At 38.5% G+C, this 27874-nt stretch overlaps 1 protein-coding gene across 1 annotated transcript in view; it reads left to right on the top strand.

The window, feature by feature from the left end:
- TBCEL (tubulin folding cofactor E like) overlaps positions 1-18452 on the top strand; it is a 69338-nt gene extending 50886 nt beyond the window's left edge. The window contains exon 8 of the mRNA XM_059930182.1: positions 14472-18452. Within this exon, the coding sequence (XP_059786165.1) occupies positions 14472-14790 (319 nt within the window). The 3' untranslated portion in view covers positions 14791-18452. The remainder of the gene's footprint in view (positions 1-14471) is intronic.
- The last annotated feature ends 9422 nt before the right edge of the window (positions 18453-27874 follow it).

Here is a 27874-nt window from a genome sequence, read left to right as displayed (position 1 = left end):
TTTTGTTTTGGCCAGGGCAGGGAGCCAGTTTTATCTTTTTTGTTTTTGCCTGCTTTTTAGATTAAAAAAAAAATACTGAGAATAATAAAACAAACACTCATGTTCACATTGTTCAGAACTGATGATTTTTAATATTTTGCCCTTTACTTCAAGTTTATTTTTTCATTGAAATAAATAATATTACAGATAAAATTGGAGTACCTTTTTGCCTCTGTTCTTAGTCCTATTCTTTACTCCAAGAAGTAACCAACCACTCGCAAGAATTTGATGTATATCCTTGATGTCTACTTATTATACTTTATATCTCCGTTAAAATATAAAGTAGGATCTTACAATTCTTTGTCAATATACATTGCAATTTCTTCTTGTGTAGCTTTTCAGTCTGATCTTTTCACTTTGTATTTTGTTGAAAAGAAGTCTTAAAAACTTAATATGACATGTATCAATCCTTTGCTCTACAGTTTATTCTTATTCCGTCTTATTTAAGAAATCATTTCCTTTGCAAAGATCACTGAAGGTAATCTTCTGGACTTTCTTCTAAAAGTGTTTTCACATTTATGTCTTTGATCTATCTGGAATCTATTTTTGTGTTTAGTGTCAAATAGAGATCTAAGTCTTGTTTTTTTTCTTCCATATTGATAATTGGTATTCACCATTGATCTGTAATGCCAGCTCTGCTATAGATCTAGTTATTTTATGTGCATTCATGGTTCTTTGTCAGGGTCCTGCTCTATTCCATTGATGTATTTTTTTTTTTTATTGGCGTATAATTGCTTTGCAATGTTGTGTTAGTTTCTGCTGTACAATGAAGTGAGTCAGCTATATGTATATCCCCTCGCCCACATATATCCCCTCCGTCTTGGACCTCCCTCCTACCCCCACCCCCACCCCACCCATCTAGGTCGTCACAGAGCACCAAGCTGAGCTTCTTGTGCTTTATAGCATGTTCCCACTAGCTATCTATTTTATGCATGGTAGTGTATATATGTCAATCCTAATCTACCAATTTGTCCCACCTTCCCCTTCCCCCTCTGTGTCCACATGTCTGTTCTCTACATCTGTGTCTCTATTCCTGCCCTGCAGATAGGTTCATCTGTACCATTTTTCTAGATTCCATATATATATGTGTTAATGTACAATATTTGTTTTTCTCTTTCTGGCTTACTTCACTCTGTATGACAGACTCTAGGCCCATCTACATCTCTACAAATGACCCAATTTCGTTCCTTTTTATGGCTGAGTAATATTCCATTGTATATATGGTACCACATCTTCTTTATCCATTCCTCTGTCGTTGGACATTTAGGTTGTTTCCATGTCCTGGCTATTGTAAATAGTGCTGCAGTGAACATTAGGGTACATGTGTCCTTTTGAATTATGGTTTTCTCAGGGTATATGTACATTAGTGGGATTGCTGTGTCATATGGTAGTTCTATTTTTAGTTTTTTAAGGAACCTCCATACTGTTCTCCACAGTGGCTGTATCAATTTACATTCCCACCAACAGTGCAAGAGGGTTCCCTTTTTTCCACACCCTCTCATTTGTCCATTCCTGTACCATTACAAAATTGCTCAATTATACTGCTAAATTATAGTAAGTCTGAATTCCCAAGTTGAATTTGGTTGTAAAATATTAAGTGTTCTTTTTCAACACTGCAGAATTTAATTTTATAACGTTATTTGGGAATGTTTCCCTATATTTTCATATTTTAAATTATACTATAATATTCTTTTCTACTGTTCTTTTCTGGTTTGAGGTTGGTAATTTTATATTTTTCTATGAAATTATTTTAAGTTTAAAATTCTGTAGTCAGGGACTTCCCTGGCAGTCCAGTAGTTAAGACTTCACCTTCCAATGCAGTGAGGTATGGGTTCGATCCCTGGTCGGGAAGCTAAGATCCCACATGCCTCGTGGCCAAAAAAACCAAAACATAAAAAACAAGCAATATTGTAACAAATTCAATAAAGACTTTAAAAATGGTCCACATCAAAAAAAAATCTAAAAAGGAAAAAAAAACTTAAAAAAAATTTTATAGTCGTTCTTAATATTCTTATTATTTGAGGGTAGGTGTTTAAGTTTTTAAATTATTTTCTTCTATTTAGTTCTCATTTGGACTAAGTAATATTTCCACAGAATACCCGTTTGAAAATTTTTAAAAAGGTATAGACCAAAACCCACTTTTGGGTTTTGTTTGGAAAACAAAAGTTTTCTCACTTTTATCCTTAGCAGCCACTCAAGTGTTTGGTCCCTAGGCAACTACTGACACTAGTTTCTTATTATAGTTCTCATTGCTATTCAGTGCATATTTTTTTGTACATAAATGGTACAAAGAAGTACACATCTTGCCTTTTTCATTTATCAGTAGATCCTCAATATCATTACATGAGGGATATTTGTGATTAAAAAATGTCCTATATCAGTATTTATCTCCTTTTTCTTTCCTGTTAATGTTTATTTCTGCCTTTCTCTTTATTCTTGATTGGTCCTCCTAAATGATTATTTTTTAGTAGTGTCCTTTGTTTAAAATCAGTTTTACTGAGATATAATTGACATATAGTTCTACCCTTTTTAGTATACATTTCTGAGTTTTGACAAACACTACAGTTACATAACCGTCAACACAATCAGAATATACAACAGTTCCATAACACCCCCCCCACAAAAAAATTTTGAATTCCTCAAACCTTCGTGTATTCTGCTGTTGTTGGATGGAGTGTTCTATATATTTCAATTAGACACTGTTGATTGATTGTTTTGTTCAGATCTTAATCTTGCTAATTTTCTGTCTAGTAAGTCTATCCTTTTCTGAAAGGAGGTGTAGGTAGCCTTTTTTTTTTTTTTTTAAATCAATTTTTTTTTTTTTTAAATTACACTATACTAGGTGTGCTTTATTTATTTATTAATGGCTGTGTTGGATCTTCATTTCTTTTTTTTTTTTTTTTTAAACATCTTTATTGAAGTATAATTGCCTTACAATAGTGTGTTAGCTTCTGCTTTATAACCAAGTGAATCAGTTATACATATACAATATGTTCCCATTTCTCTTCCCTCTTGCATCTCCCTCCCTCCCACCCTCCCCATGGATCTTCATTTCTGTATGAGGACTCTCCCCAGCTGTGGCAAGCGGGGGCCACCCCCCATCACGGTGCGCGGGCCCCTCACCATCGCGGCCTCCCCCGCTGCGGAGCACAGGCTCCAGACGCGCAGGCTCAGCAATTGTGGCTCACGGGCCCATTTGCTCCGCGGCATGTGGGATCTTCCCAGACCAGGGCTTGAACCCGTGTCTCCTGCACCGGCAGGCAGACTCTCAACCACTGCGCCACCAGGGAAGCCCTAGGTAGCCTTTTGAGTCTGGTTTCTGTTACTTAGCATAATGCATTTGAGATTTATCTATCTTGTGTGTATCACTAGCGAGATCCTTTTTACTGCTCAGTAGTACACAGTTTATTTAGACATTTATCAGCTGAAGTACATTCTGGTTGTTTATCCTTTTTTGGCAATTTATTAAGAAAGCTATTATAAACACTCACCTATGAGTTTGTGTGTGAACATAAGTTCTTATTTCTCTTGGGTAAATACCTAGAGGTGGAACTGCTCAGTCATTTGGGAAGTGTGTGTTTAACTTGTCAAGCTGTTTTCCAGAGTGACTGTACCATTTTGCTTTCCCATCAGCAACATATGGGAGTTCCTGTTGCTCCACATCCTCACCACCACTTGGTATTTTCAGTTTTCTTGTTTCTGTCTTTAATTTTAGCCATTCTAATAGATACATCATGGTATCTCATTGTGGTTTTAATTTGTATTTCCCTTGTGACTAATGGTGTAGAGCATCTTCTCATGAGCTTATTTGCTATCCAAATACCTTCTTAGATGAAGTATCTGTTAAAATCTTTTGCCCACTGTTGTACTGGGTTATTTGTTTTCTTATTATTGAATTTTGAGGGTTCTTTGTATATTCCAGATATATGTCCCTTACCAGACATGTGTTTTGTAAATATTTTCTCTCAGTCTGGCTTGTTATTTTATTTTTTATCAGTTTCTTTCAAATAGCAAATGTTTTTGTTTTTGTTTTTTAATTAATTTATTTATTTATTTATTTTTGGCTGTGTTGGGTCTTCGGTTCGTGCGAGGGCTTTCTCTAGTGGCGGCAAGCGGGGGGGGCCGCTCTTCATCGCGGAGCGCGGGCCTTTCACTATCGCGGCCCCTCCCGTTGCGGGGCACAGGCTCCAGATGCGCAGGCTCAGTAGTTGTGGCTCACGGGCCCAGCTGCTCCGTGGCATGTGGGATCTTCCCAGACCAGGGCTCGAACCCGTGTCCCCTGCATTAGCAGGCAGATTCTCAACCACTGCGCCACCAGGGAAGCCCAGCAAATGTTTTAAATTTTGATGACATTCAACTTACTGATTATTTTCTTTTATGGATTGTGCTTTTGGTGTCATATCAAAGAAATCTTTGACCAACTTAAGATCACAGGGATTTCTTATGTTTTCTAGACGTTTTATAGTTTTAGGTTTTACATTTAAGCACATTTATTCATTTGAGTTAATTTTTGTATATGGTTTAGGATATAGGTTAACTTTTTGTTTTGTTTTAATTTGGGTATATGAGTGTCATTGTTCTAGGGGTATTCATTGATAAGACTATCTTTTTTCTATTTAATTGAGTTCATACCTTTGTTGAAAATCAATTAACCATATAGGTAGACTCTCTATTTCTGGGTTCTCTGTTCTTTTCCATGATCTATGTGTCTATCCTTTTGCCAGTATTATGCTGTCTTGATTACTGTAGCTTTAGAGTAAGTCTTGGGATCCAGGTAGTGTGGGTCCTCCAACTTTGATTTTCTTTTCAAAGTTATTTTGGCTATTCTAGTTCCTTTGCCTTTACGTATCCACATTAGGATAAGCTTGTTGAATTCTAGAAAAAAAATTTCTGCTGGCATTTTGATTGAGATTGTGTTGAATCTGTAGAACAATTTGGGTAGAATTGATATCTTAATAATATTGAGTCTTCCTGTCCATGAACCAGTATATCTCTTGATTTATTTGTCCATGAACCAATGTATCTCTCCATTTATTTTTCTTTGATTTCTTTAAGTAATTGGTGTTTGGTATTTTTTCACAAAAATTCTGCACATATTTTATTACATTTTTACTTAAGGATTTCATGTATCTAAGTCCTATTATAAATGGTAATATTTTTTAATTTCGCTTTTCAATTGTTCATTGCTAGGTATAGAAATACAATTGTTTTTTGTATATTGACCTTGTATCCTGCAACCTTGCTAGACTTATTAGCTCTAGTAGTTCTTTTGTGAATTCATTGTCGGCAATCATGTTGTGTATGATGAGGCACAGTGTATGTCTTCTTTTCCAATCTATATGACTTATACTTCATTTTTTTATTTTCTTTTTTTTTCTCTTTCCTTTTCTTTTTCTGCATCTCTTGAGAAATTCATGTAGTTTTTCTTATTTAGTGTCCATTACAGTGAATTATATTAACTGATTTCTTAAAATGTTTAACCAGCCTTAAATTCCCAGGATAAATCTCATTTGCTTATTATGTATTACCTTCTTATATGTTGGTGGGTTAAACTTGCTAATATTTTGTTGAGGATTTTTATGTCTGTTTTCATGAGGGGTATTGATCTGTAATTTTCTTTTAATGTCTTTGCCTTGTTCTGATACTAGGATAGTGCTGGCCTCATAAAATGAGTTTGTGAGTGTCCTTTCCTCTTCTTTTTTCTAAAAGAGTTTGTGTAGAATTAATTTTTTTTTCTTAATTATTTTGTAGAATTTATCAATGAGGCCATCTGTGTCTGGTGTTTTCTTTACTGGAGGTTTTAACTATGATTAAATTTATTTAGTAGATATAGCGTGATTCAAGTTATTTGTTCCTTCTTGAATGAGCTTTGGTAATTTGTGTCTTTGAAGGAATTCATCCACTTCATCTTAGTTATTGAATTTATAGGCATAAGGTTGTTCATAATATTCATTTATTACAAACCTTTAGTGTCTGTAGAGTCTGTAGTGATGTCTCCTCTTTTAGTCCTGATATTGGTGTCTTCTTTTCTTGATCAGTCTGGCTAGAGGTTTATCAAATTCACTAACCTTATGGACCAGCTTTGGGTTTCATGGTTTTTCTGTTGTTTATATGCATTCTATTTCACTGATTTCTGCTCACATCTTTATTAGTTCCTTCCTTCTTCTTGCTTTGAGTTTAGTTTGCTCATCTTTTTCTAGTTTCTTAAGGTGGAAGCTTAGATCATTGATTTGAGACCTTTCTGCTTTTCCTTTACAGACATTTAATTCTACACATTTTCCTTTAAACACTGCTTTAGCTACATTCTATAATTTTTGATATATTGTATTTTTATTTTCGTTGAATTTAGAATATTTCCTAATTTTTCTTGTGACTTCCTCTTTGACCCGTGGGTTATTTACAAGTGTGTTGTGTATTTTCCAAATTCTTGGGGATTGTTGTTGTTCTGTTAATGATTTCCAGTTTAATATCATTATAATCAGATAACATATTTGTATTATTTCAATTATTTTAAACCTATTAAGGTATGTTTTGGGCCTAGAACATGGTCTATCTTGGTTAGACTTCCATATGCACTAGAAAAAAATGTGTGTTCTGATGTTGCTGGGAAATGTGTATTAAAAATGTCAGTTAGGTCAAGTTTTTAGTGTTGGTCAAGTCTTTACATTGTTAACAATTTTCTGTCTGCTTGTTCTATCAATTACTGAGAAAGGAGTACTGAAGTCTCCAACTGTAATTGTGGATTTGTCTATTTCTACTTCCAGTTCTATCAGTTTTTGCTTCATTATCTTGAAGCTCTGTTGTTAGATACATACACATTGAGGATTGTTATGTCTTCCTCTTTGAGCTTACCTCTCCCTGTCTAATGGTTTTTGCATTATCTCTAACCAGCTTCCCAGACCCCTGGTCTAGAACCAGCTCTTGTAATGGATTTTGGAGACCCTATCCCACGGATTATAGAGTTAGGATAAATCTAGTCACCTAAGCAGCAGGTGATTTGATTCAATTCCTGTTGGTAGAGCTATCTTATTACTTCTTTTACCTAGACCCATTGCTCAAAAGAGGTAGCCCGAGGCAGTGGATCTGCAGCAGTTTTTTGCCTCCTTATTTCATGCAAAATAAGAAATCTTATTTTCTTATTCACATCACCCTAACCCTACCCCTCCTTCAGGCAGTGAACCTGTCTTGAGTTCCTCTCTCCCGTGGAGTACCTTTAATCTCCTTTGCCTAACAGGAACTTAATTCCTGACTGCTACTGCCTGCTTTGGACCTGGGGTCCAGTGGTCCTGTGGTTTCAGTTGTATGCTTTGTATTTCTGTTCAGTTTCTGGTCCATGGAGATGTCTGTTATTTTTGAGCCTGGGTATGTCTTCTTGCAATTCAACCCTTTCATATTTTATCCATTTTACTCTGTATTTGGAGCAGAAGTGCATTAAAATGTCAATTTATGGAGCCATTTTGATCAAGGTTTTAACCATATTGATAAATGTAGATTAAAATAATTATTTTAACTGCTGTGTGGTATTCCATTTTATGACTAGGTATCTTTATCCATTTACTAGGCAATTTTGACAACACTTGAATTTAAGAAATGGTGAATTGAAACAAAATTCTATGACTCAAGCCTTGATGAAAAACTATATGGAAAATACTAAGTTCAGTTTCAGATACTTTGCTATGCATGAAAGATGAGAATAAATAATTCTGGAGGTAGGTGGATTACAGAAGCTTGAGGAAGACAAGTGGGAAACATCTATGGCTTAAGCTAAGTAAGAGAATGAGCTCTGTGATGGAAGATCACAAAGAGAAAAGGGAAAAGAATCGGAGTGAGTTTTGAGTGCTACCCAAGTGTAGATGGTAAAAAGAGAACCTGTAAAGAGAGATTGAAAGGGGACATTTGAAATGTAGAAAGGAGAAGAGAATTTCTAGAACAGTATTCATTATTGCAGCAAACCATTAAGATGATGAGACCTGAGAAAGAATGATGGTCTGAGAACAAGACCTCAGTTCTAATTTCCACCCTTGCATTCACCAGCTAATAGACTTTGGGCTAGCAAACTGGCCCTCTATTACTATATCTGTAAAATATGTAATAGATAATCTCTACGATCCTTTCTGCCTCTGAAATGTGATGTTTATGTGTTTTAATAAATAAAATATTGGTGACCTTGAGGAAACTGTTTCAGTAAGAGTGTAAAAGCCCAGCTGTAGAATGCTAGGGAGATTTCTTTGATATGCCATGATATGATACCATACCAAAAAGAGAGAAAGCATACCATACAAGAGGGATTAAATAACAGCAGTCAGATATTTGAAATGTATTTTGAATCCTTCGTAATGCCTTGGGAAACAAAGTAAATTTCGTGAATGTTTTTCCTCTAGTTATACTTAATGATTTGTTTCAACCAAGGGAACCATAAGAGATTTTTCATGTTTTATTTGTTGCCTTCCTTAAAGAGAGAGATGTATGTACTAGGGATTTATTTTGGAGTAAAATAGCTTTATTTAGAATAAAGACTCCAGTTGGTTCAATATGGGTCTGCATTTGAGAATCAATAGAGTAATAGAATTGTTAGCTTAAGACTACTATAGGCCACCTGTGAGCACACTACTGGGATACCGGTAATCCCATTGTGGTATATGTACCTGCATAAAATGTAAATCCCATCATTTTTCTCTAGGATGCTCCTTGAGGTTGTGAGCTGCTTCTTTTATGGATTTGGAGCTATGAGGTCCAAATGTGCGAGCTTTCTGCCAGCTCAAAGCCTTTGGTTCTAGGCCTCCTTTAGTCTTCCAGGTTCCTAAAAATTATGTAAAATATTTAATGTTCATATTATTTAGTTAGAATAGGTTTTAGACTAGTTAGAGCTGAAAATGAGTTAACCTTTAGTCTCTATCCATCTTTGGGTTTTAGGTTTTGTCATAAGTTCACCCTCAGACTAAGATTTATGGTAGGAACATTCAGTCTTTTTCAAGTAGTGTGCCAAGTCTTTATTCTAACTTCATAGACCTGTGACTGATTGTGATTGAGGAAATGCTCCCAGCTATCTTAGGAATCAAGAGTGAAAATGAGCAATAAGAGAAAGGGGCATACCTCTCCCAACCTGACCATCATGCTACTAAAATCTGCTCGTGTGTCTGTCACATCAGGCAGGTGTGCCATGGACCAGGAACGGCTAGTGTGTGAAGGCTTACTTATGTGCACTGGGAGTGGAGCTGCCCTACCCTAGCTCCACTAAGCATGGGTTCATTCCCCAGTCCCCCTTTGTTAGTGCCACCTTCAGCCCCACCCTACCAGTAGCCTGATTTTTAACTGCTCACCATTAAAAAACCCTTAAAGTTGAAAGAAGCTTTTCTCCTTGTGGGTGTTTTTATTTAATAGGAAGAAAAAAAAAGCACAACGCCAGTTTGCCTGTGGGTAGTGTTCTTCACAAGGTTTCAGCTAGCATTTGGTTCCCATTTATCATTCTCAGTTGCCCATGTGGTCATGCTGGCCTTTATGCTGTGTGTAGTAAATTTTGTTTTTGTTGTGATTGATCATTTTCTGTTAGGAGATCATGGGGGAATGATATTCAGAAGTTCTGAACACAAACACAGACAAATATGTATTACAATTTAACATTTGCTTAGTGTAGTACATCCTTGTCAATAATATCATCCAAGGTAGACTTATAGCATTTTGCCCACTTCAGAAGTGAGACTTATAAATATTAAATATTTTTTAATAATCAGATAGAAGTACTGACTGGTAGAATATAAATTGAGATCATTAATTTTGAAGACTACTTAGTCATCAGAAATCATTTACCACTTACGACTATAGCTTTGGGAAGAAAAAAAGCCCTTTACCTCTTAAGACTATAGCTTTGGGGCTGATGCTAAGCAAAGCTCAGATAATACAGAATACACAGATATAGTTCACACATAGTTTAGATGAACTTTTGAATAATGAATAAAATATCTAAGCTGGAAGACTAGGTAGAAATTGGTTTCTAAAATTTACTGGGCATTTTGTAAAATCATGATTTCTTGTATCTACTGATTTGCCCTGCTTAAAGATAATCCAAAATAAGATACCTAGGAGTAAACATATTATCTTAAAATCATGATCTTTACTTATGTAACTTTTAGGGGAACATATTCAGTGTATATAGTGAGTTATAGTGAGTCACAACTCTAATGCTTTTTCTTCATTTTTACAGCATAAAGAGTGAATATTTGTTACCCTAGTCCCTATCCAAACTTTTATCCATATGTAAAACCCTGCTGGATTTACCTGAAAATTAATAAGTAAACATTGCTTTTAAGATTAAATAAGTGGAAAGCAAGTACAGGGAGTGGTAATGTCAATGGCACAAAATAAATTTGGAAAGTTAGGTAGGAACGAAATCATGAAGGGCCTTTTATAATCAATGTATTAGTTTTCTATTGCTGCTGTAACTAATTGCCATAAACTTAGTGGCTTAAAACAATATATACTTATTATGTTATAGTTTTTATGTGTCAAAAGTGTGGGCACAGGATGGCTTAACTGGGTTCTCTGCTTAGGGGAGCCAAAATTTTGCCTACCACAATTATGTTAAAGAGTTAGGGCTTTATTCTGATGGGTCTTGTGTGATTTTAAGTAGAGGAGTGTTGTGGTCAAATTTGTGTTTTATGACAATGACCTTGGCTGTGATATAGACAAGGGTCAATTGGGGACCACCCTGAAGTCTTGGGAAACCATTTGAAAGAGTATCATTTGAAATTCAGTTATAGATAACAGAAGCCACAAACTAGCTATTTTAAGAAGAAAGGGATTTCATACAGGGAATAAGGTGCTTACAAAATCTTTGGAAGGGCTGCCTCCCTAGGATTATCCCTAGAGCAGTACCGCAGAACTAGCCCACCAAGGGCACTTCTACCTCTGCTAGCATCAGGTAAGGGGAGACTCAGGAAGCTGCTGTCCCCGGTGCTGGATCACACCACCTTAGCTGTGATCTGGAGATCAGCAAGCTGCTGCCAAGGGTGTTGACTCCAGGCACACACTGCTTGAACCACAGTCTGGTAATTAGGAAGCCTCTACCCAAGCTGTTCCCACTCCATGTCTGCTAAATCCACTATGTCTCTCCCCAGGGCTGTTGAATGAGACTGATGGAAGTTAAATCTTACTTGCAAAGGAGTGTGGTAAATGTAGTTTTCAGCTTTGCAGCACAGAAAGGCATTCTAGGAGGAGGCTGAAACAAATACTGAGGAAAATTACCCAGCTTATGCATCCAAAGAAAGCTGTAGCAATCCAGGTTGTTAATGACAGTGGCTTGAATTTACAAGACAAGTGGGCAAGAGAGATGAAGATAGATTCATGAAATATTTAGGAATAGAATTAGTATGACACGGCAATTGATTGAGTGGGAGAAGTGGAGAGGAGAGATAGGAAGGAATCAGGATGACTATTCAGTTTCTGGCTAGGCTGATTAGACAGTTTCTGGTGCCATTTGCTGAGATAAGGAAGACTAGAAAAGATGGTTGGGGAGTAACAATGAATTATTTCTGGACATGTTGATTTTGAGAAAACTGTAAGACCTTTTAGAGTGTCCTAATTTATAGGTCATTTAATTTGTAGCTAGACTTGACCAGTTGCAGACTAGTTTCTGCACAGGGACCATAATTTTGTGTACAAATATGTTTGTGCTTGAGATAAATTCAGTTGACTATAGTGTCAAGTATAAATAAGTCTAGGATTATGCAGTTATTATTTTAAGTTTCAGTTTTATATTTAAATAGATTCAGGGCTTAACACTAGTTCTTTAATCTCATTGTTGAGTAGTGTTTTTCTTTTTCAGAAGGACTCATGGGTGCCCTGTTCCCTAAGTTCTTGTTTCAGAATATTTGCTTGTTAAATTTATTTCTGAAAAAAACTTGGTGAGGTATAATATTCCTGGGTCATACTTCCTAATTTACTTACTTGGTAGGTAATGTGTTATTTTGCTCCTGTTTCTTTCACTGGTGCTGAAATCTCCCTTTTCATCTTATTCTGCTGTTTATCATTTATCTTTGAGCTCCTGTTTTATTATATTTATGCACTTATTAATTTCTAGACCTTAGAGTATTTGTGGGGCATTTTCTTTTCATTCAGTTATGTTTTCTTTCAGATTGAGTTCTGCCTCTGCCTTTTACTTAATGTGTTTCTCTCTTTTATTCCTTTTGCAGTGGTATGTGCTTAGTTGCCATTTTGTGTCTTATGTTCTTGCTTATGTATAAAAGTGGATACCTCTATCTACACCATCTCTTTACTGAAGCATAGTATAAGTAAACTCCTTGACCCCTTTGCCATTGTTCCTTTTGTCCCTCCTGGGCAGAGCTTGAGAGCCTGAGGTATTACAATTCTATCTACTTTTCTGTAGTCTGAAGGGAAAATATCCGTAGAATTGGGTTCAGCTTATTTGACCCCTAGGTTCTGCTGTCTTTTCCAAGATTTTATTAAATTATCATAACCTACTTTCACTTACTTAAAGGCATATGCTAGGAGATTGGGTGAAGGAAAGGTACCTTTGGACTTTGAATCATTTCACTTTTTCAGTTTGGAGCCTTGGAAAATTTCAAGTCCTGGTAGTTTTGTATTTTGTTTGTGTGGACTGTTTTGTTTTGTTTTGTTTGCCATTGCTAAGATCCTGACATCCTGGCAGTGGGATGTAGAGACTTCTGGTCCCAAAGGTGTTTCCTCAGTCTTCCAGCTGACTCCTTACCCCCCAGCCCAGTTTGCTCTAGATTAGGAAGTATTGGTCAGTATGCTCAGGATTTTGTTTCCTTACCTTCTTTCTCCATAATGGCTTCTGGGGGTTGAGGTAGGACCCTTGCCTAACAGAACCACATGGTACTTTTGGTTCCTTTTAAAAGGTTATGGCAATAAGGCAGTTTCCTCTTTTCCTGTATTAGTTGCTGCTGGTAATATTTTACCCTTTTAAAAGAATACCATTTGGGGCTCAAGTCCTGGGAGAAGACGATTCTATAATCTGTTTCATCGTACCATCACCTTTTCCAAGAAGTCCTACCTAAGTAGATTTCAATCATATATTTTCTTAGTGGTGTGTGTGTTTTAATAATGTAAGTCCCAGACAGCAGGAATGTAATGTTAATACTTTTTATTTGCATATGAACTTAGAACTTACAAAGTGCTTACTCATCTGTTATTTTATATGATTCTTATGACTGTCTTATAAGGTAGGAAGGGCAGACTTATTATCCCAGTTTCACTAGTGAGGAATCTGAGATCCAAAAGGATTGAGTGAGTTGGTAAGTCACACAGCTAATTATAAGATGGAGTCAAGACTCTGAAGTCAGGTCTTCTGACTCCAAGGCCAGTGCTATTTTACCATACCTGGTACTCCCCTTCATGGACATGATTACTTCCATCCCTGACCACAGATGTCTTACTACAGCTTCCGTGTTCCTACCAACCTTATTATAACACTGACTTAACTGAGTTAAAGCCAATAGTAGGGTGGAGAACGTGGCGGGGGTAATCTTATGACCATTGTATTCTGATCCCGAATTAACCTCAGTATATCTTGGTTATAATAAAGCTAATATTAGATCTTTTCAGCATTTTCCCCCTCTCTGGTTTGTAGGAAACTGCTCAGCTTTCTCAATGAAATCAAACCTAGATCCTCCAAGGCTGGCAGCGGAGACAAGATTTTCCACATGGAAACTTGTCCTCCTGGGCCCTAGTCTCACCTCTATAATTCACTTTCCTCTTGGTGTCTTTGGCTGTTTATTCCTGCCTTGATCAAGGAACTTGTGTCCCTCATTTACCACTTTTTTTACAAGAACGTATTCTTGACTCTTCCACAAACTCCTTGTGTTACAGTCAACTAGGCTAGGCTGGAACATTCAACAAAGCATCACTGAAAAAGCTGAGTTAACAGCTAACATACAACTAGATGTTTTTGTTTGTAACTTATGCCTTCTCCAGGGGTCAGAAACTGCTGGCCTACATCCATCTTCCCATCTGTTACCAAGGAACACGTGCTTAGATATCTGCCTGCCTTGATGATGATGCCCAAGCAAGCAGGCTCTACAGAGTGATTAGACTTCTCTCTATAATCTTTGTAGTGTCTACTTTTCTTCTAGGTTCTCCTTTCCTTTCTAAGCTGATTCTTATGTAAAGATTAGCAACAGGCATGTTGGCCATCTTTAGGAGACACTCTTCCCCGATCCACAAGAATGGGGTTTTACTGTGGCCTCAAAAGGGCAACGATTTCAGATCACAGATTCTACAATAGTCACCCAATAGGTAGGTAGGCAGGTAAGTAGATATCATATTAGACTAGAATATTAGAAAGATGTTGAGAATAACAGTGTAGTTTACCTGTAGTTCTGAAGAAGTCAATAGTTCATGCGCTAGTGGCTTAAGTTGTCACTGTTTTGTTTTGTTTTGTTTTTTTATCCTCCTAGGTATCATGAACTAGTCACAAAATATGGGAAGTTGGAGCCTTTGGCGGAAGTGGACCTGAGACCCCAGAGCAGTGCGAAAGTAGAAGTCCACTTTAACGACCAGGTGGAAGAAATGAGCATTCGTCTGGACCAAACAGTTGCAGAACTAAAGAAACAATTAAAAACTCTAGTGCAATTACCCACTAGCAACATGCTTCTCTACTATTTTGACCATGAAGCGCCCTTTGGCCCAGAGGAAATGAAGTACAGCTCTCGAGCCTTGCATTCTTTTGGCATTAGGGATGGAGACAAAATTTTTGTGGAATCCAAAACAAAATAACCTCCGCCAGCCTTGTGAGAACACACACATTAGGACTCGCAGGGCATTTGTTCCCATGAGGTTTCCTTCAGGAGGGAGAAGTTTGCTCTGTTTTGTTTTGTTTTCTTTTCTTTTGTTTAGGTTTCAGGGGGGTTTTGTATATCTCCCCCTAGAATGGGTAGGGGGCTGTTTTTGGTATTTTCTACCACAGATTCCTTCTACTCCGCCACCAGAATTGGCCACATCTCCAGTTTCTGTGCCCTCCCTCATGAGAGGGGACCAGGCAGCCGCCGACTTCTTACTGTGTTCACTGGGATCTGTCTACCGCTTGGTCCTCGTGACCACTTAGGTGTACTTGTGACGATGGCGTGAACAGCCTTGTCCCCTCAGAAGAGCATCTTGCACTTAAATCAGGAAACAAGGAATCCTTCCAGGAAGGGCCAGCACATCTCTCTCCCAATTCCTCCTTTTTCCCCCTCCCTCTCTCTCCTTTCCTTCTCGGGTTCAGTTTTTCATTTTGACTTGTGTCCATACATGTTTACCTTAGTTTTATTCTGTCCATAATGAACTCCTTATTTTTCAACTTGGGTAACTTTTTTCTTCATTTCTCCCTTTTGAAATAATTTCAAGTGTGTCAAGCATTTGTCAACCTGATTCTGATCTCAGGTACTCAGTTAGAACCTATAGCTCTGTTAGGGTCTGGAAGAAGAGCAGATGGAATGTTAGAATTCCAGGAAGCACAGGCACAGCAGCCTGACCACTCTGTATGTAACTATCTCAATTTTAATGTTCCTCCCACAGTATATCAGCCATTACTGACATGAGCTACGTCACATTCCAGAGTTCTTCGCTTTTTGAATGTATTTCTTCGTATCTATCTATCTTTTTCATTACTTTAAACTACTGGGAATGGAGGCCTGACTTTATGAAGAATCCAACAGAGCAATGGATATATGTGCCAGGAGAGCTGAGAATTAGCTAATAAACTCTCTGTAGTGTGCATGAGGGAGTCAAGTGGGGGGGAGTACGGGAGAGCGAGTACTGTGACTTTCCTGCCTGTCATCATTTGAAGCTTTTGCTCTTGCACTTTGCATTCGAAGTGGGAATTTTTAATCAAAGGGAGCTTTGATTCCTAGTTTTTCCCTGGGATTTTGTGATGTCATAATTGGACAATTCTTTTTGTTTTACATTTCAGTTTAGTTGCCCCTACAGAAGAACAACTCTGACTAATCTCTGAGTAAAGCATTAAGTGTCAAAACTTCAGATTTGCCTCCAAGTCATATTTTTTGCAGAAATGTATTTAAAGCACTTTCCTTTAAAAGGTAGCCCTTACCTGCCCTGAAATCTTTTTGTTTGTTCTTCTATTCCTTTGTTAATCAGTTAATCTTTCTTTAATATATGTCTTTCTGGATCCACCATGTTTACAGATAGGAGACTTAAGAAGGACTTAGTGCACCTGGGGCAGAAAATGTGCACATGAAGTATTTTTCAAAGAATGTAATTGTTACCCGATTGCGTTTGACCTTTTGACCTTTGTTACATGATTCCGTCCCTCCTACAAATTCTTTCATTTCTTATGAAATTTTTAGGTGACTCTTGTAAACTCTTCACGGATGCTACTTTTTAAATTGTCCTATGCCATGATAGCAGATGTTTATTCTCTTAATGCACTTCAGGTTCAGTATCTGTAAAGCCTTTGACCCAGGCCTGCTGAGTCAAATCTACATTCACTGTAACATTGAAAGTGGAAACCAAAGGGTTTGAGGAAGATGCATGATGCCTGTTCTCCTTCTGCTTTATCTTTCAAAATCATAAAATCATAAAAATGAGCAATGGAGATCCAGGCTGGGTATAGACAAGAATAATTATTTTGCAATCACATTTTCCTGACAGGTTTTTGGAAGTGGGAAAAAAGTGTGGCAACAGTGTCAGGAAGATTAAAACTGTGGATGCTTTGTGTATGTGTGTGTGAGTGCAGACGAGTTTGAGAGAGAAACAGTGTAACTGAGCTTTTGTCAGCCTGAGAAACAGATGCCCCCTTATTTTTTGAGGTTGTATGACCCCCGACTGTCCCACAGCAGAAAGCAGAGCGAACACTTATGCTTTAATCATCAGTGGAATGATGACAATTAATAAGATATTTTATATATGACAAAGTTTTATGAAATGCTTTTTTACTGTTAGAGACCTGTTCCTTCTGCTATTACACACCACAGTGCTCCACAACTGCAGGCATAATTCTCCGATTACACAGTTGCATGTCGGGGAACTTCTCATTTAATTCAGTGGCCGTGGGTATTTTTAGGGCATTGTAATTGATTGTTTTAATAATTGCTAAATGATTTTTGATGGAGACAAGATCTAATGCAATTACCGGTCTTTTAGAGTTACAGAACAGAAGTAAATGAGAAAAGATATTTGAGCATGTATACGTGTAGACTGATTTGGGTGGCTGAGGAAAGATGCTGCTTTTGAAATAAAATTGGTGCTGTGTAGACACTTGTAACCAAAATTATTTTTATAACAGGTCAAAAAGAAGGAGAGGAGAGACCATGGACTTTTGAGTCTACAAGTTATGCATAATTGATTGTAGCTTATCTGTATTTTAATGTTAACTTCATCCAGATTCAGTGAGAGCATATTATTGACATTCATGAGGCAAAATTCTGTCATAGCCAGTGTTACAGATATGTTGCTACAGGCACAGTGTATAGAACATATCTTTTCTAAAATAGAAATTTTTGTCAGTTCTGAAAAAGGAAAGGAGTAATAAAAGAAAGCCAAGTAAAAACTGAGGCATCATTTTCATGTGGGCATGTAGCTGCTGACACCACAGTGGAAATCAGTTTTTGAATTTGAATTTTTGAAATATCCCAGATTGCTTTAAAGAAAAAAAAAAGTTCAGAGTCATATATCTTTTTTTATTATTGAAAGTTTCTATTGTTTCTGCAACCTATTGCCACCATGGCCATAAATACATAAGAAAGCAGCAGATATTATATAACTCTTGTTCCTTTAAGACCTTTTGGTGAAAACAAGCCCAAAACATGAGCTATGTGTAACAGAGCCGAATGTTATGATGCTATGTTTTAAAAGTTTGTTTACTTAAAAAAAAAAAAAGAAGAACGTTCAGTTCTAACCAGATGTTTCACCTATGATGCTAAATTACTAAATCAGCAGTGTTATGAACAGGGAAGACTTGTTGCACAAGGAACTATCACCATTTGAGGCACGCAGGTGATAGTTTTACGAGCGCATGTGTGACGGTGGCTTGCTCCATGGGAGGTGCTAGGCTCCAGGGCAAATGAACAAGAGTACAGAATAATAGATTGTTCTAAGCAATGTCATTTCTGTTTATGAATTTGATTTTCCCCTCATTTCATGTTAGATTGACATGCAAACAAACTGCTTTCAAGAACACCCAGAAGCTCTCTTGTGTTACCAGGTGTGTTGTGAACAATATTTTTCATAGGTGCTTCCTTCAAATATATGTCCATTGTAGTGATGGAGAGGGACTGGACTCTCTCAGGCTCTTTACTTGCCAGTTGTCTCCTGCAGTTCATGGAAATATATATTTTATTTTAGAATATAATTTAAACATGAAGGTCTATTCTTTGCACTTTTATTAATATATATATAGATATATAGATAATCTTTAAAAAAATTAAAAATCTAAAAGTCCACTTTCTCTTTGTGTTCTGATTTTTTCCTGGAGTCGTGGGGGTCAAGGTGCATGTTTATTTTTATACAGCAGAAAGTCAACATCAGTGCTGTGGTTGAGTCCTCTGGGGAACTGGCCTAAGCTGGTAAAAGAGTTTGACCAGCGTAACAAATTTAGTTGGCATCTTGCCAAAGTTAGAAATTAAAACGGCAAAACAGAGGTTCATAGGAAATATGTTATTGCCTTTTTGTTAGCAAAGTTTTATACTTCTAACATGCTCTTTTAAGGATGAAAACCCACGTTTGAGCTATTCGGCATCCCCGTTTTTGAGTAAGAATCTCATTTTGATGAATTAAAAATTTGCGACACTTTTTCACGTGACATTTCTTTCCTTTGAAAAATAATTTTCTATAAGAATTAGGGTTTGGGGCACTTGAACCGTATCTGCTTATCAGTAATTTCTTGGTAATCTGTTATGAATTAGCCTTGTACCAAGAACTAAGGTCCAAGAGCTATATATATACTTTATTACTGTATTTAGAAGACAGAATCTATTAAATTCTTTCTCAGTGCTTCAGAAGTGCGTTAAGTATCGCGATCTGTTTAAATGTAAGATTATTTCTACCTCTTCAAATTTCAAAAAATTATAGTTTTAACCTCTGTGCTAAGTTCTATTTAGTATTTATTATGAGGGTCTCTGAGTTCTTGCAAGGTAGACATATGTCAAGGCACCCAATACCCATTGGACTGAAAAATGCTATAACTTCCACCAGAATGCATATAAAAGAAGGAGGTTAACCCTTGAAGTCACATTTGTCTTTCCAGCTCTTCTCTGGAAAAGAAGTTATCTGTGTTCTCCAACTTAGACTTAGGATTTCAGGATTCAAATTTAGCCAGATAACTTTTAAAACACATAGGTCATGATAGATATTAACATGAGTCATTTCATCTACTTTTAAGTCTTTAATGTAACTAAGATTTAGGAATTGAGTTAATACATGAAAGGGATAGCATACCATATTATATCTCCTTAAAATATAATGAATTTCTGAATCCTTTTCCTTCAAAAATTTGAGAATAACACTAAAAATGTGTAGTTTTTTTTTTTAACAAACTGATCTATTAAAATGTTCAGCTATATATACTTGCCTAGACATATGAGTATAGAACACGTGAACATCTTATGCTTCTCTTCAGTGCGGTTTAGGCACCTGAGCAATTTGCGTTCTGTTTTAAGGCACACATATCAAGAGGGGAGTAACAAACTCATAATCCAAGAGGGAGATGAGACAAAAGCGCAGTTGCTGGTCCTGTGAATCAGTGCCAGGGATCCAGGCTTACAATTTTCATTCTCATGTTTCTTCTAAACATTAACAATGAGCGTTTATTATCAGCCAGGGCCCAATCTAGATGCTCTACCTATATTAAACCCTTTTGATGTTCACGACATCCCTGTGGTTCAGCACTGTTAATTATCCCCATCTTCTTAACTTGCGAGGCACAGATAGGTTGAGTAACTTGCCAAAAGTCACACCGTTGATAAATGACAGCAGAGCTAGGATTCAAACCCAAGCAGTTTGGCTGCAGTTGAGAGCTGTACTATACTACCTGCTGCTAAGGTTCTCCTCCATAGCCCTCCACAGTCACACCATTATTGTTAGTCTTTATGTTTCACTAAAACACTAAAGTGAGATGTTCGTCCATATTCACTTACTAAATTGATTTGCTCTATAACAAAATCACTGATGCGGCTGATAGCTCTAAATCCAAATTGGAACTTGTCCTCATGCCATTTTCAGAATTGTAACACTGTGATTGGTGTACATCCATTGTCCTCCTTACTCTCCTGGGAGGAGCCAGATTGGACACTTGTCATGGGTGCTGTTGACAAGAAGAAGTGAACCTGCAATATGACGCTGAACACCGGTCACTTGGTCTTCAACCTGAGGACATTCTAGAGCCTGAACACTTTGTTTTCCGTGAACAACTAAAGGTGAGACAGGTCACTCAGTTTTGACTCAGACTTTTATTAAGGAGGCATCCGTGTTCAAGTGAACTTGGTGTTTATAGGGGGGAGAAAAAGTAGATAATCTAATGGAGGTTTTGTTATGGGAAAGGTTGAGGCTGTCACTTTGTTCCTCTTTAAAATTCAAGGCAGAGCCTTGTGAGGAATATAAATATTGCTCACAAAATAGAGGAGGCAGTTTATCTATTATGGTCTGTGAGATCTAGGTCTGCCAAAAAATTACAATGCAATTTCAGTTTACTGAGTCTTTCACAGACTCTTCATCCTTGAATGCTTCTTAGTCACTATAAGTAATACAATTAAGGTGTTAAATAAATACGAATGGGAATAAGAGGAGGCAGACATTAAAAAAATACAATGTTTTCTGAACTACCTGATACATTTGAGGGCAGATGTAAGCCTTATTCCACTGTTAGAGTATACAACTAAGACATTATAAATTGCTTTGGTTGTGTTAAAATTTTATTTGGTTTATAGTTCAGTTTGTTTACAAAAAGACATCTTTTAAAAACCATTTGTATTTCATTTTAAATGGAAAACATTCACATGATTCAAAAATCAAGCAATATAAACAAAGTATACACTGGAAAATTCTACTCTAACCCCTGTACTCCATCTTTTATTAGCTTTTTGTGTGTCTTTGCCGAGTCAACACAAATAATAGCAAATGAGAATATACTTACTGATCCCTTTTTATACAGCAAAGTTAGCATATTATATACCATCGTGCACTTTGCTTTTTTTCACTTAAAATGTATCTTGGAAATCCCTCTATAGCAACATATACGAAATCACCTTACCCTTTGTTTACAATATAAGATATAGTATTCCATTTATAGATGTGATTTATAATTTATTTGACCAATACCTTATTTGATAGACATTTGACTCTTTCGTTGTTCTCTCTCCCAATCTCCCTCCCTCTTTCTTTCTCTCTTTTTTACTTTTTTCAATTTGCTGCAGTAAAAAGCATACGTTCTTTTACATGTTTGAAATAAATCTGTAGAACACATTCCCAGAAGTGGGACTGCTAGATCAAAAGGTCAGAGTGTTTGTAATTTTGGTAGATATTGCCATATTGTTCTCCACTGGAATTACATAAAAGAACATTTTTTTTTTCTGATTTTAATACTTGTCACATCCCTGCAAAGTCAAAGACTTTACTGATCTTGGGCTTGATACGTGATTCCTGGTTAGTGCAACCAAGATGGCATTCTTCCCAATTAGGCATGCAAATCTAGGCACTTGAATTCAACACATAATAGATTTGCATGAGCCATGCATATCGTCTGTCTTATGAGCTCTCTTTCCTTGGAATCTGCAATTTTTAATCATTGGTGAGTGAGATTTCACCTCTGCTGGAGAAGGTATATGTATTATTTATCCTTAACAATGTATGAGCATTTGTTTTAGCTGAGTGCCCTTGAAAAGTGATAGACAAATAGCGCTAAAACCCTCTGTTTATTGTCTGCAGTAAGCTTTAATCAGAGCTGCTTCTTGCCGACCAGTGAAATTCTTCTGGAACTACTTGGTGCTACTTGGTGAATAGGGAATATAGAGTGTCCCTCCACTCCCCCTGCCCCTTTTCAACATTATTGCTAATGTGCTAACAAGGATGTTAGAATAAGACCAATTGTGAGGTTTTTTTGGTTATGTTGGTCTACTTAGAATTAGCTATTATAAACTCCTTGCCTAGAGATAGATACTAGAGTTACTTTCAGAAAATATCTGTGAGTCCTTGTTTAAATTTCAGAGCTGAGCATCGTTTATTATTGAGATCTTAGATCTAGAAAATCCTGCTAGTTAATAAACATTAATGTTACTCAATGTGATTTTCAAAGAGCCAATGCCATTTTTCTCATAATTAAGAGTCCAGTGTCTAGAGTAAGATCAGCACAAAAAGAAAATTACTTAGAGGCAAATAATATTAATTCTTTAAAAAGACATGTTCTAGAGCATTTGTGCTACAATTTAAACTCCTAATGCTTGCAGCTTGCCGTTAAATGATTATTACCATGACACTAGTAAATATGAAAATTTTAGAAATATGACATCAGGTTTTTAAACATTTTTCTCTTAAGAATGAAAAACAGACTTCAGGACAACCCATGAAAGTTAACCCAGGTGTCCAAGAATGAAGATTCCAAGGCAATAAGAGAAGCAAACTTCCAGATGTGGTGCTCTTCAGACCCTTTCATTGTGAACATCTTTACTGTTCAGGAGAAGTCTTCACGAGCATAATTGCATTTTCTATATCACCTCATCCATTTCAAGGATTCTGCTATGGCTAACTACCATTTTCAGGGAGAACGTAAGCATAACCTTCGATGTAATCACCTTAGCCAGCTAGATCTAGGAGGTTGAATATTATTCAATCAGTGGATAAGTGGTAGAAACAACTGCACTACAAAAATATCTGGAATCTCCATGGGAGATTATACAATGAAGCAAAATGGCTTGTATATTTATCCAAGACACCAATGTTGCAGATTCAGATGGCTAGGAAGAAGATGCTAAGGTGGAGTTAGGAGCGCAAAAGGTTTATTGGGGAAAAAAAAAAAAGTTTATTGGGGAATAACACCTGTGAAAGAAAAGGGGAAGAAGAAAGATGGGGCAGGAGGGGGCATCACACCATGCAGTAGCCCTGACAAAGTCTGCAAGCCCAATAAGATGTTCTGGAGCAAAGATTTCCTATTAGAGGTGTCCCACTTAGGTCCTTTTACCAAAGCTTTTCTCAAGTCATTGATGGAGGAACACAGGAACATGATCTCAGCTTGAACACTGATGCAGACACCAAAGGAGCCAACAGTTGGGAGCTGTCAGCTAACCATACTCCTCGTGGCTGGAAAGCATTCTTTTCTTGAAGGTGGATCTGAGTGGTGCACGTCTGTATGTACCACAGTCCACTCCGTGCCGTGTGTCGATGCAATTCTCCATCCATGATCAGGGCCAGCTCGTCCAGGGCTCTGGCAGGCTTCTCTTCCTGAGGGGAACCTCAGAAAAGGGAGGTTAGGGGAAAGAACTACAGCCCATGACACTGCAGATGGTTTCAGAGTCACGACTGGTACCCACCGTCTCCCTCTTCCATTGTCCGTTCTATCACCTCTGCTGGTCTCAGTGGTTTACCTAGTGGTTTATCCCAAACCCTGACTCCTGAGGAATCTGAATCCCTGGTAACTATATGCTGCTCAGACTTGGGTTGCTATGCTTGTCCATCACATTCACAACTGGGCAAGGGAGTAGCAGCAAGAGCCACCATAATGGGTCTCCTGAGTTCCACACATCTTACCCCTTGAACCTGTCATGCAACAGCAGCTCCACCTCCTCCTGCTTCTCAGGGCCGGGGATTCCTAATAGGATGGTGGCTCATCTTTCCTGCTGGTCTCTGCAACAAGGAACCCAAAGTACCCAGGCAGCATCACAGCCATAGCTTGTAGGTCCGTGGGACTCTCTCCGTGTCCCCTGGTGAGAGCATGCCTTCTTGGGAACCAGGATGTCAAACTCTGCACAACCTAGAGATGAGGGGTTGGGAAGCCAAAGTCCCTCAATAATCATTGGGAGTACTTGCAGGTGGGGCTACTCCTGCTTCCACACTTTGGTGCCTGGACCCATGCATTCCTCCAACTGGGGACACTGCTCCAATCAGGGGCTCCTACTGTAATCTTGGGCCCACACTCACATCCCCTTTTTCGTAAAGTGGCTTCCCTAGTTGGATGCTATTTTGCATGAAATTCTATGCCTGTGGATCAGGCATTCTGCAAGCCTCTCACTAGTGGTGCTGGCTAAGGCCCTGTGGGCAGGAAAAGCATACACATATCCAGAGTCCAGGTCTATTCCTGGGAAAAGGAACCATTGGCCCTTCCAGGATGAAAGTGGTCCAGTGTAGTCATTTTGCCACCAAGTGGCCAGTTGGTCTCCCAGAGGAACAGTGACAGACTGAGGGCTTAGCTTTTGTCTCTGTTATTGGCAGGGTGAACATTCAGAGGCCAGGGTAGCTAACTCAGCCTTGCTAAATAGGAGTTCATGCTATTGGGCTCCTGCATAACCTCCATCCTTGCTGCTGTGGCCACTTCATATACGTGCCCATCATACCAACACTGACAAAGGCTGCTTCACGTCAGCTGCCCAAGTCATTTTGTCTACTTAGTTGTTTAGTCCCTCTTCTGTAGTGGATGCTTTCTTTTGGGTGTTAACATAGGACACAAAGATCTTCACACTTCATGTCCATTCCCATCTGTCTATCCACATGTCTCTACTCCAGGCCTCCTTGCCACTTTTTTATTTCCAGGCCCTTGTCCAACTGGATATGTGATTCACCACTGCCTACGAATTTGTACATGTTCTAACATCAGACCACTTTGACACAGAGTACTTGGGGGCAAGATATAATGCCCCCAAGTCCACCCATTGGGAAAATATTCCTCTATCATTGTCTTTCAAGGCCACCCTTGCATGAGGCTGTAGTGTGGCCACCATATGCTTTGGGCTTGCAGACACACACCAAGCCAATCCATCCACACTCCAAGCTTAGGCTTTTTCGTCCTCCTTCAGCTTGTCCTATGCACCGCCCACCTCGCACTTCACATAGGGCCATATGTGTTATCTGGGTCGTGGGGGGGTAACCAGTATAACTCTGAAAGGTGACATGGATTCTGGGCTACCTAGTCTGGCAGCTTGCTCATTGCCAGTCCAAGACGTGCAGATATGCCATTTCCATCTTAGGGTAGATTGCTGCTGGGACCCCCTGACTTTATGTCTTGGAGGGTCCAACAGGGCCCAGAAATTCATGAGGGGAATTTCTGGGCACGTGGTCACTTGTATCTTGGTCAAATGTTCCATCACAGGGTTCATTCTCATGCCAGGAGCTGATTTTCAGGAGGTGTGTTATTTTTTGCTGTGGATGTCATGACTTTGCTCCAGAACTCCAGGGACCTGAGTTATGGTTTTCCCACTGGGGTTTGCAATAAACAGCACATTTCATCTTTTTCTGCCCCTAACATCTCCGACAACAAAGCACCTACTGAACATATGACCCAAGTGGCAGGGTTGCTTGCATTACAGTCTGGAGCTGCTACAAAGCTCTTTCATGCTCTCAACCCAAGTCAAAGCTGGCTGAATTCTGTGTCACCTGGTATGTGGGCTGGAGCAGTTTTTGTAGGTACGGAATATGTGGCCTTTAGAACCCAAAGAAAGCTACGAAGAGGGAAGAATTTCTTTGTAGAGAGGTTGCAAGATGCAGCCATTTGTTTTTTGCTTTGGAGGGGAGATCCCAGCATGTCTCCAACTACTGGATTCCTAAAAGTGTTACTGAAGTACTAGCCTTGAATCTCTGAAGAATGTAACTCCCACCTTCTGGAGCACATGTGTGTCACCCAGGCCTCCGGCCACTTCTTCCTCATTGTGCCAATCAACGTTGTCAACGTTGTGAGTCAAGGTGATGTTCTACAGGAGACATTCCATCCAATCTCAGCAAAACTATAAATGTATATTGCTGTCTGTTCCATTTGAAAATGAACTCTTTTTCTGATCCTCATGCCTGAATCAGATAGGGAAAAAAATGCATTTGCCCAATTAACGGCCACATGCCATGTATCTGAAGCCATGTATCTGAAGCCATCTGTACTATCGTAGTATCTCCAGCAAAGATACGTTAGTACAGCAGATGCAAACCGGAGCTACTACTTGGTTGAGCTTGCAGTAGCCCACAGTTATTCTTCAGGATCCATCTTGCCCAATTAAATGGAGATATGATAGATCCCACCACCCCTGCTCTCTAAGAGTGACACTAATCTTCACCATCTTCCCCCAACCCCAGAATGCAAGACTCTTTTGTATTTACTACCTTGGCTGGAGTAGAAGGATCAATTTCCTTCCTTGCTATGGTAGCTTCTACCACACAGACCAAGGAACCAATGTGTCAAGTATATTAAACCCAATTATATATAGGGACTTGGGAACTGACATCCAGGTAGGTCTGCAGCCCCTATGGGCCTGCTGGGACTTGGCCAGGTCTCCTTTTGTTTCCTTGGCCTCTCTGTTTTCACTCTAACAGGGTCTTTGGGTATCAATGTTAACTCAAACCCCTTGTCCAACAGTCCACAAGATATCTAGGCACTCCCCTCCCCCAGTCTACAGTCAATCAAGTAAATGACCATAGGTCTTTTGGGGGAAGGACTGAGAGAATCACTACTGTACACACTTGTCATGATGTTGCAGGAGTCTTCCCTTTGGTAACCTGGTTACCTTTTCAGTCTATGGATTCCAGATTTGAAAAACTGACTCAGATCCACAAACTGAGCAAGAGATCAAGACCTTTCATTGGGGCAACTGTCTTTGGCCTCTTGCTCAACCATTCTTGATCTTTTTTATTATATATAGTAAGCAATACCCTTGTTGGCTGCCCATCTACTTTGCCCCTTGGATGCCATGCTCTATTAATCATCTCCATAACTCTCTATGGATCAGGGCCTCTTGGCTACGAATCTCACCTGCTTGGTTATTATGAAGATTCGACCCCCTTGGCTTCAGGCAGTAGAGTGCTGCTACCTGGTCTCTGTTGTTCCAGGTGCCCATCATCCCCATTGCAATCGGACAGTCAAGTTCTGTGACCACCACTCCTGCCATCAGCCCTGACCTGCAGAGCTGACCTGACCTGACCTGCAACCCTGACGCACTGAGCTTGTTTGTGATGCTGGTGCTTCTCTCACCAGCATATTCCTGCTGCCTTTGGTGGATGATGTGTCTGTCCTCTGGGCCTTTCCGTGGAACATGATCATCTGTTGGGTCTTCTGGAGTCACATAATATACATGCGTGTCCGTGTCTCTGAGAATTTTAATCCCTTCTTCTGCCATCTGCCACAGTAATTTGGGCATTTCAACCCCAATGTATATACATTATATACATACATATATATATATATATATATATATATATATATATATATATACACACACACACATATATATATAAAATCCCAATGCATAAAATTATATACACAAGTCCAAGGTTTTCCCAATTAGACCCTGATTTTGGCATAGTAGAGCTGCTTCAGTTGAGCCCTTGACATAGCCTTTGTCACCTCAACTAGGTTCTCCAGAGCAAAAATTGCCCATTAGGGGAGTCCTGCATTGGGTGGAAAGTGCTGAGGCAATTGTCCCACCACCTCGCCCAGTCACGGATGGGGTTGCCCTTGGCTCCAGCAGTGAGGCTGAGCCTGAAGGAGCTCACAGCTGGAGGCTCGTGGCCGTCCACACTTCTCACTGCATCATTTCAAACTAGCTCAGATCTGACTATTTCTTTCACAGAGGGTGTAAGAAACTTAAGAAAACAAAACAAAACAAAAACAATCAGGATATAAGGCTTATTCTACTCATTTTTAGGAATATTTTTTTGTTTTGTGTTTCGTTTGAACTGCCTT

The sequence above is a fragment of the Balaenoptera ricei genome, chromosome 8 (genome assembly GCF_028023285.1).
Source record: "Balaenoptera ricei isolate mBalRic1 chromosome 8, mBalRic1.hap2, whole genome shotgun sequence".
NCBI classification, from domain to species: Eukaryota; Metazoa; Chordata; class Mammalia; order Artiodactyla; family Balaenopteridae; genus Balaenoptera; species Balaenoptera ricei.
The sequence above is the reverse complement of the archived record's forward strand: the minus strand, read 5'-3'. Positions and strand labels throughout refer to the sequence as shown.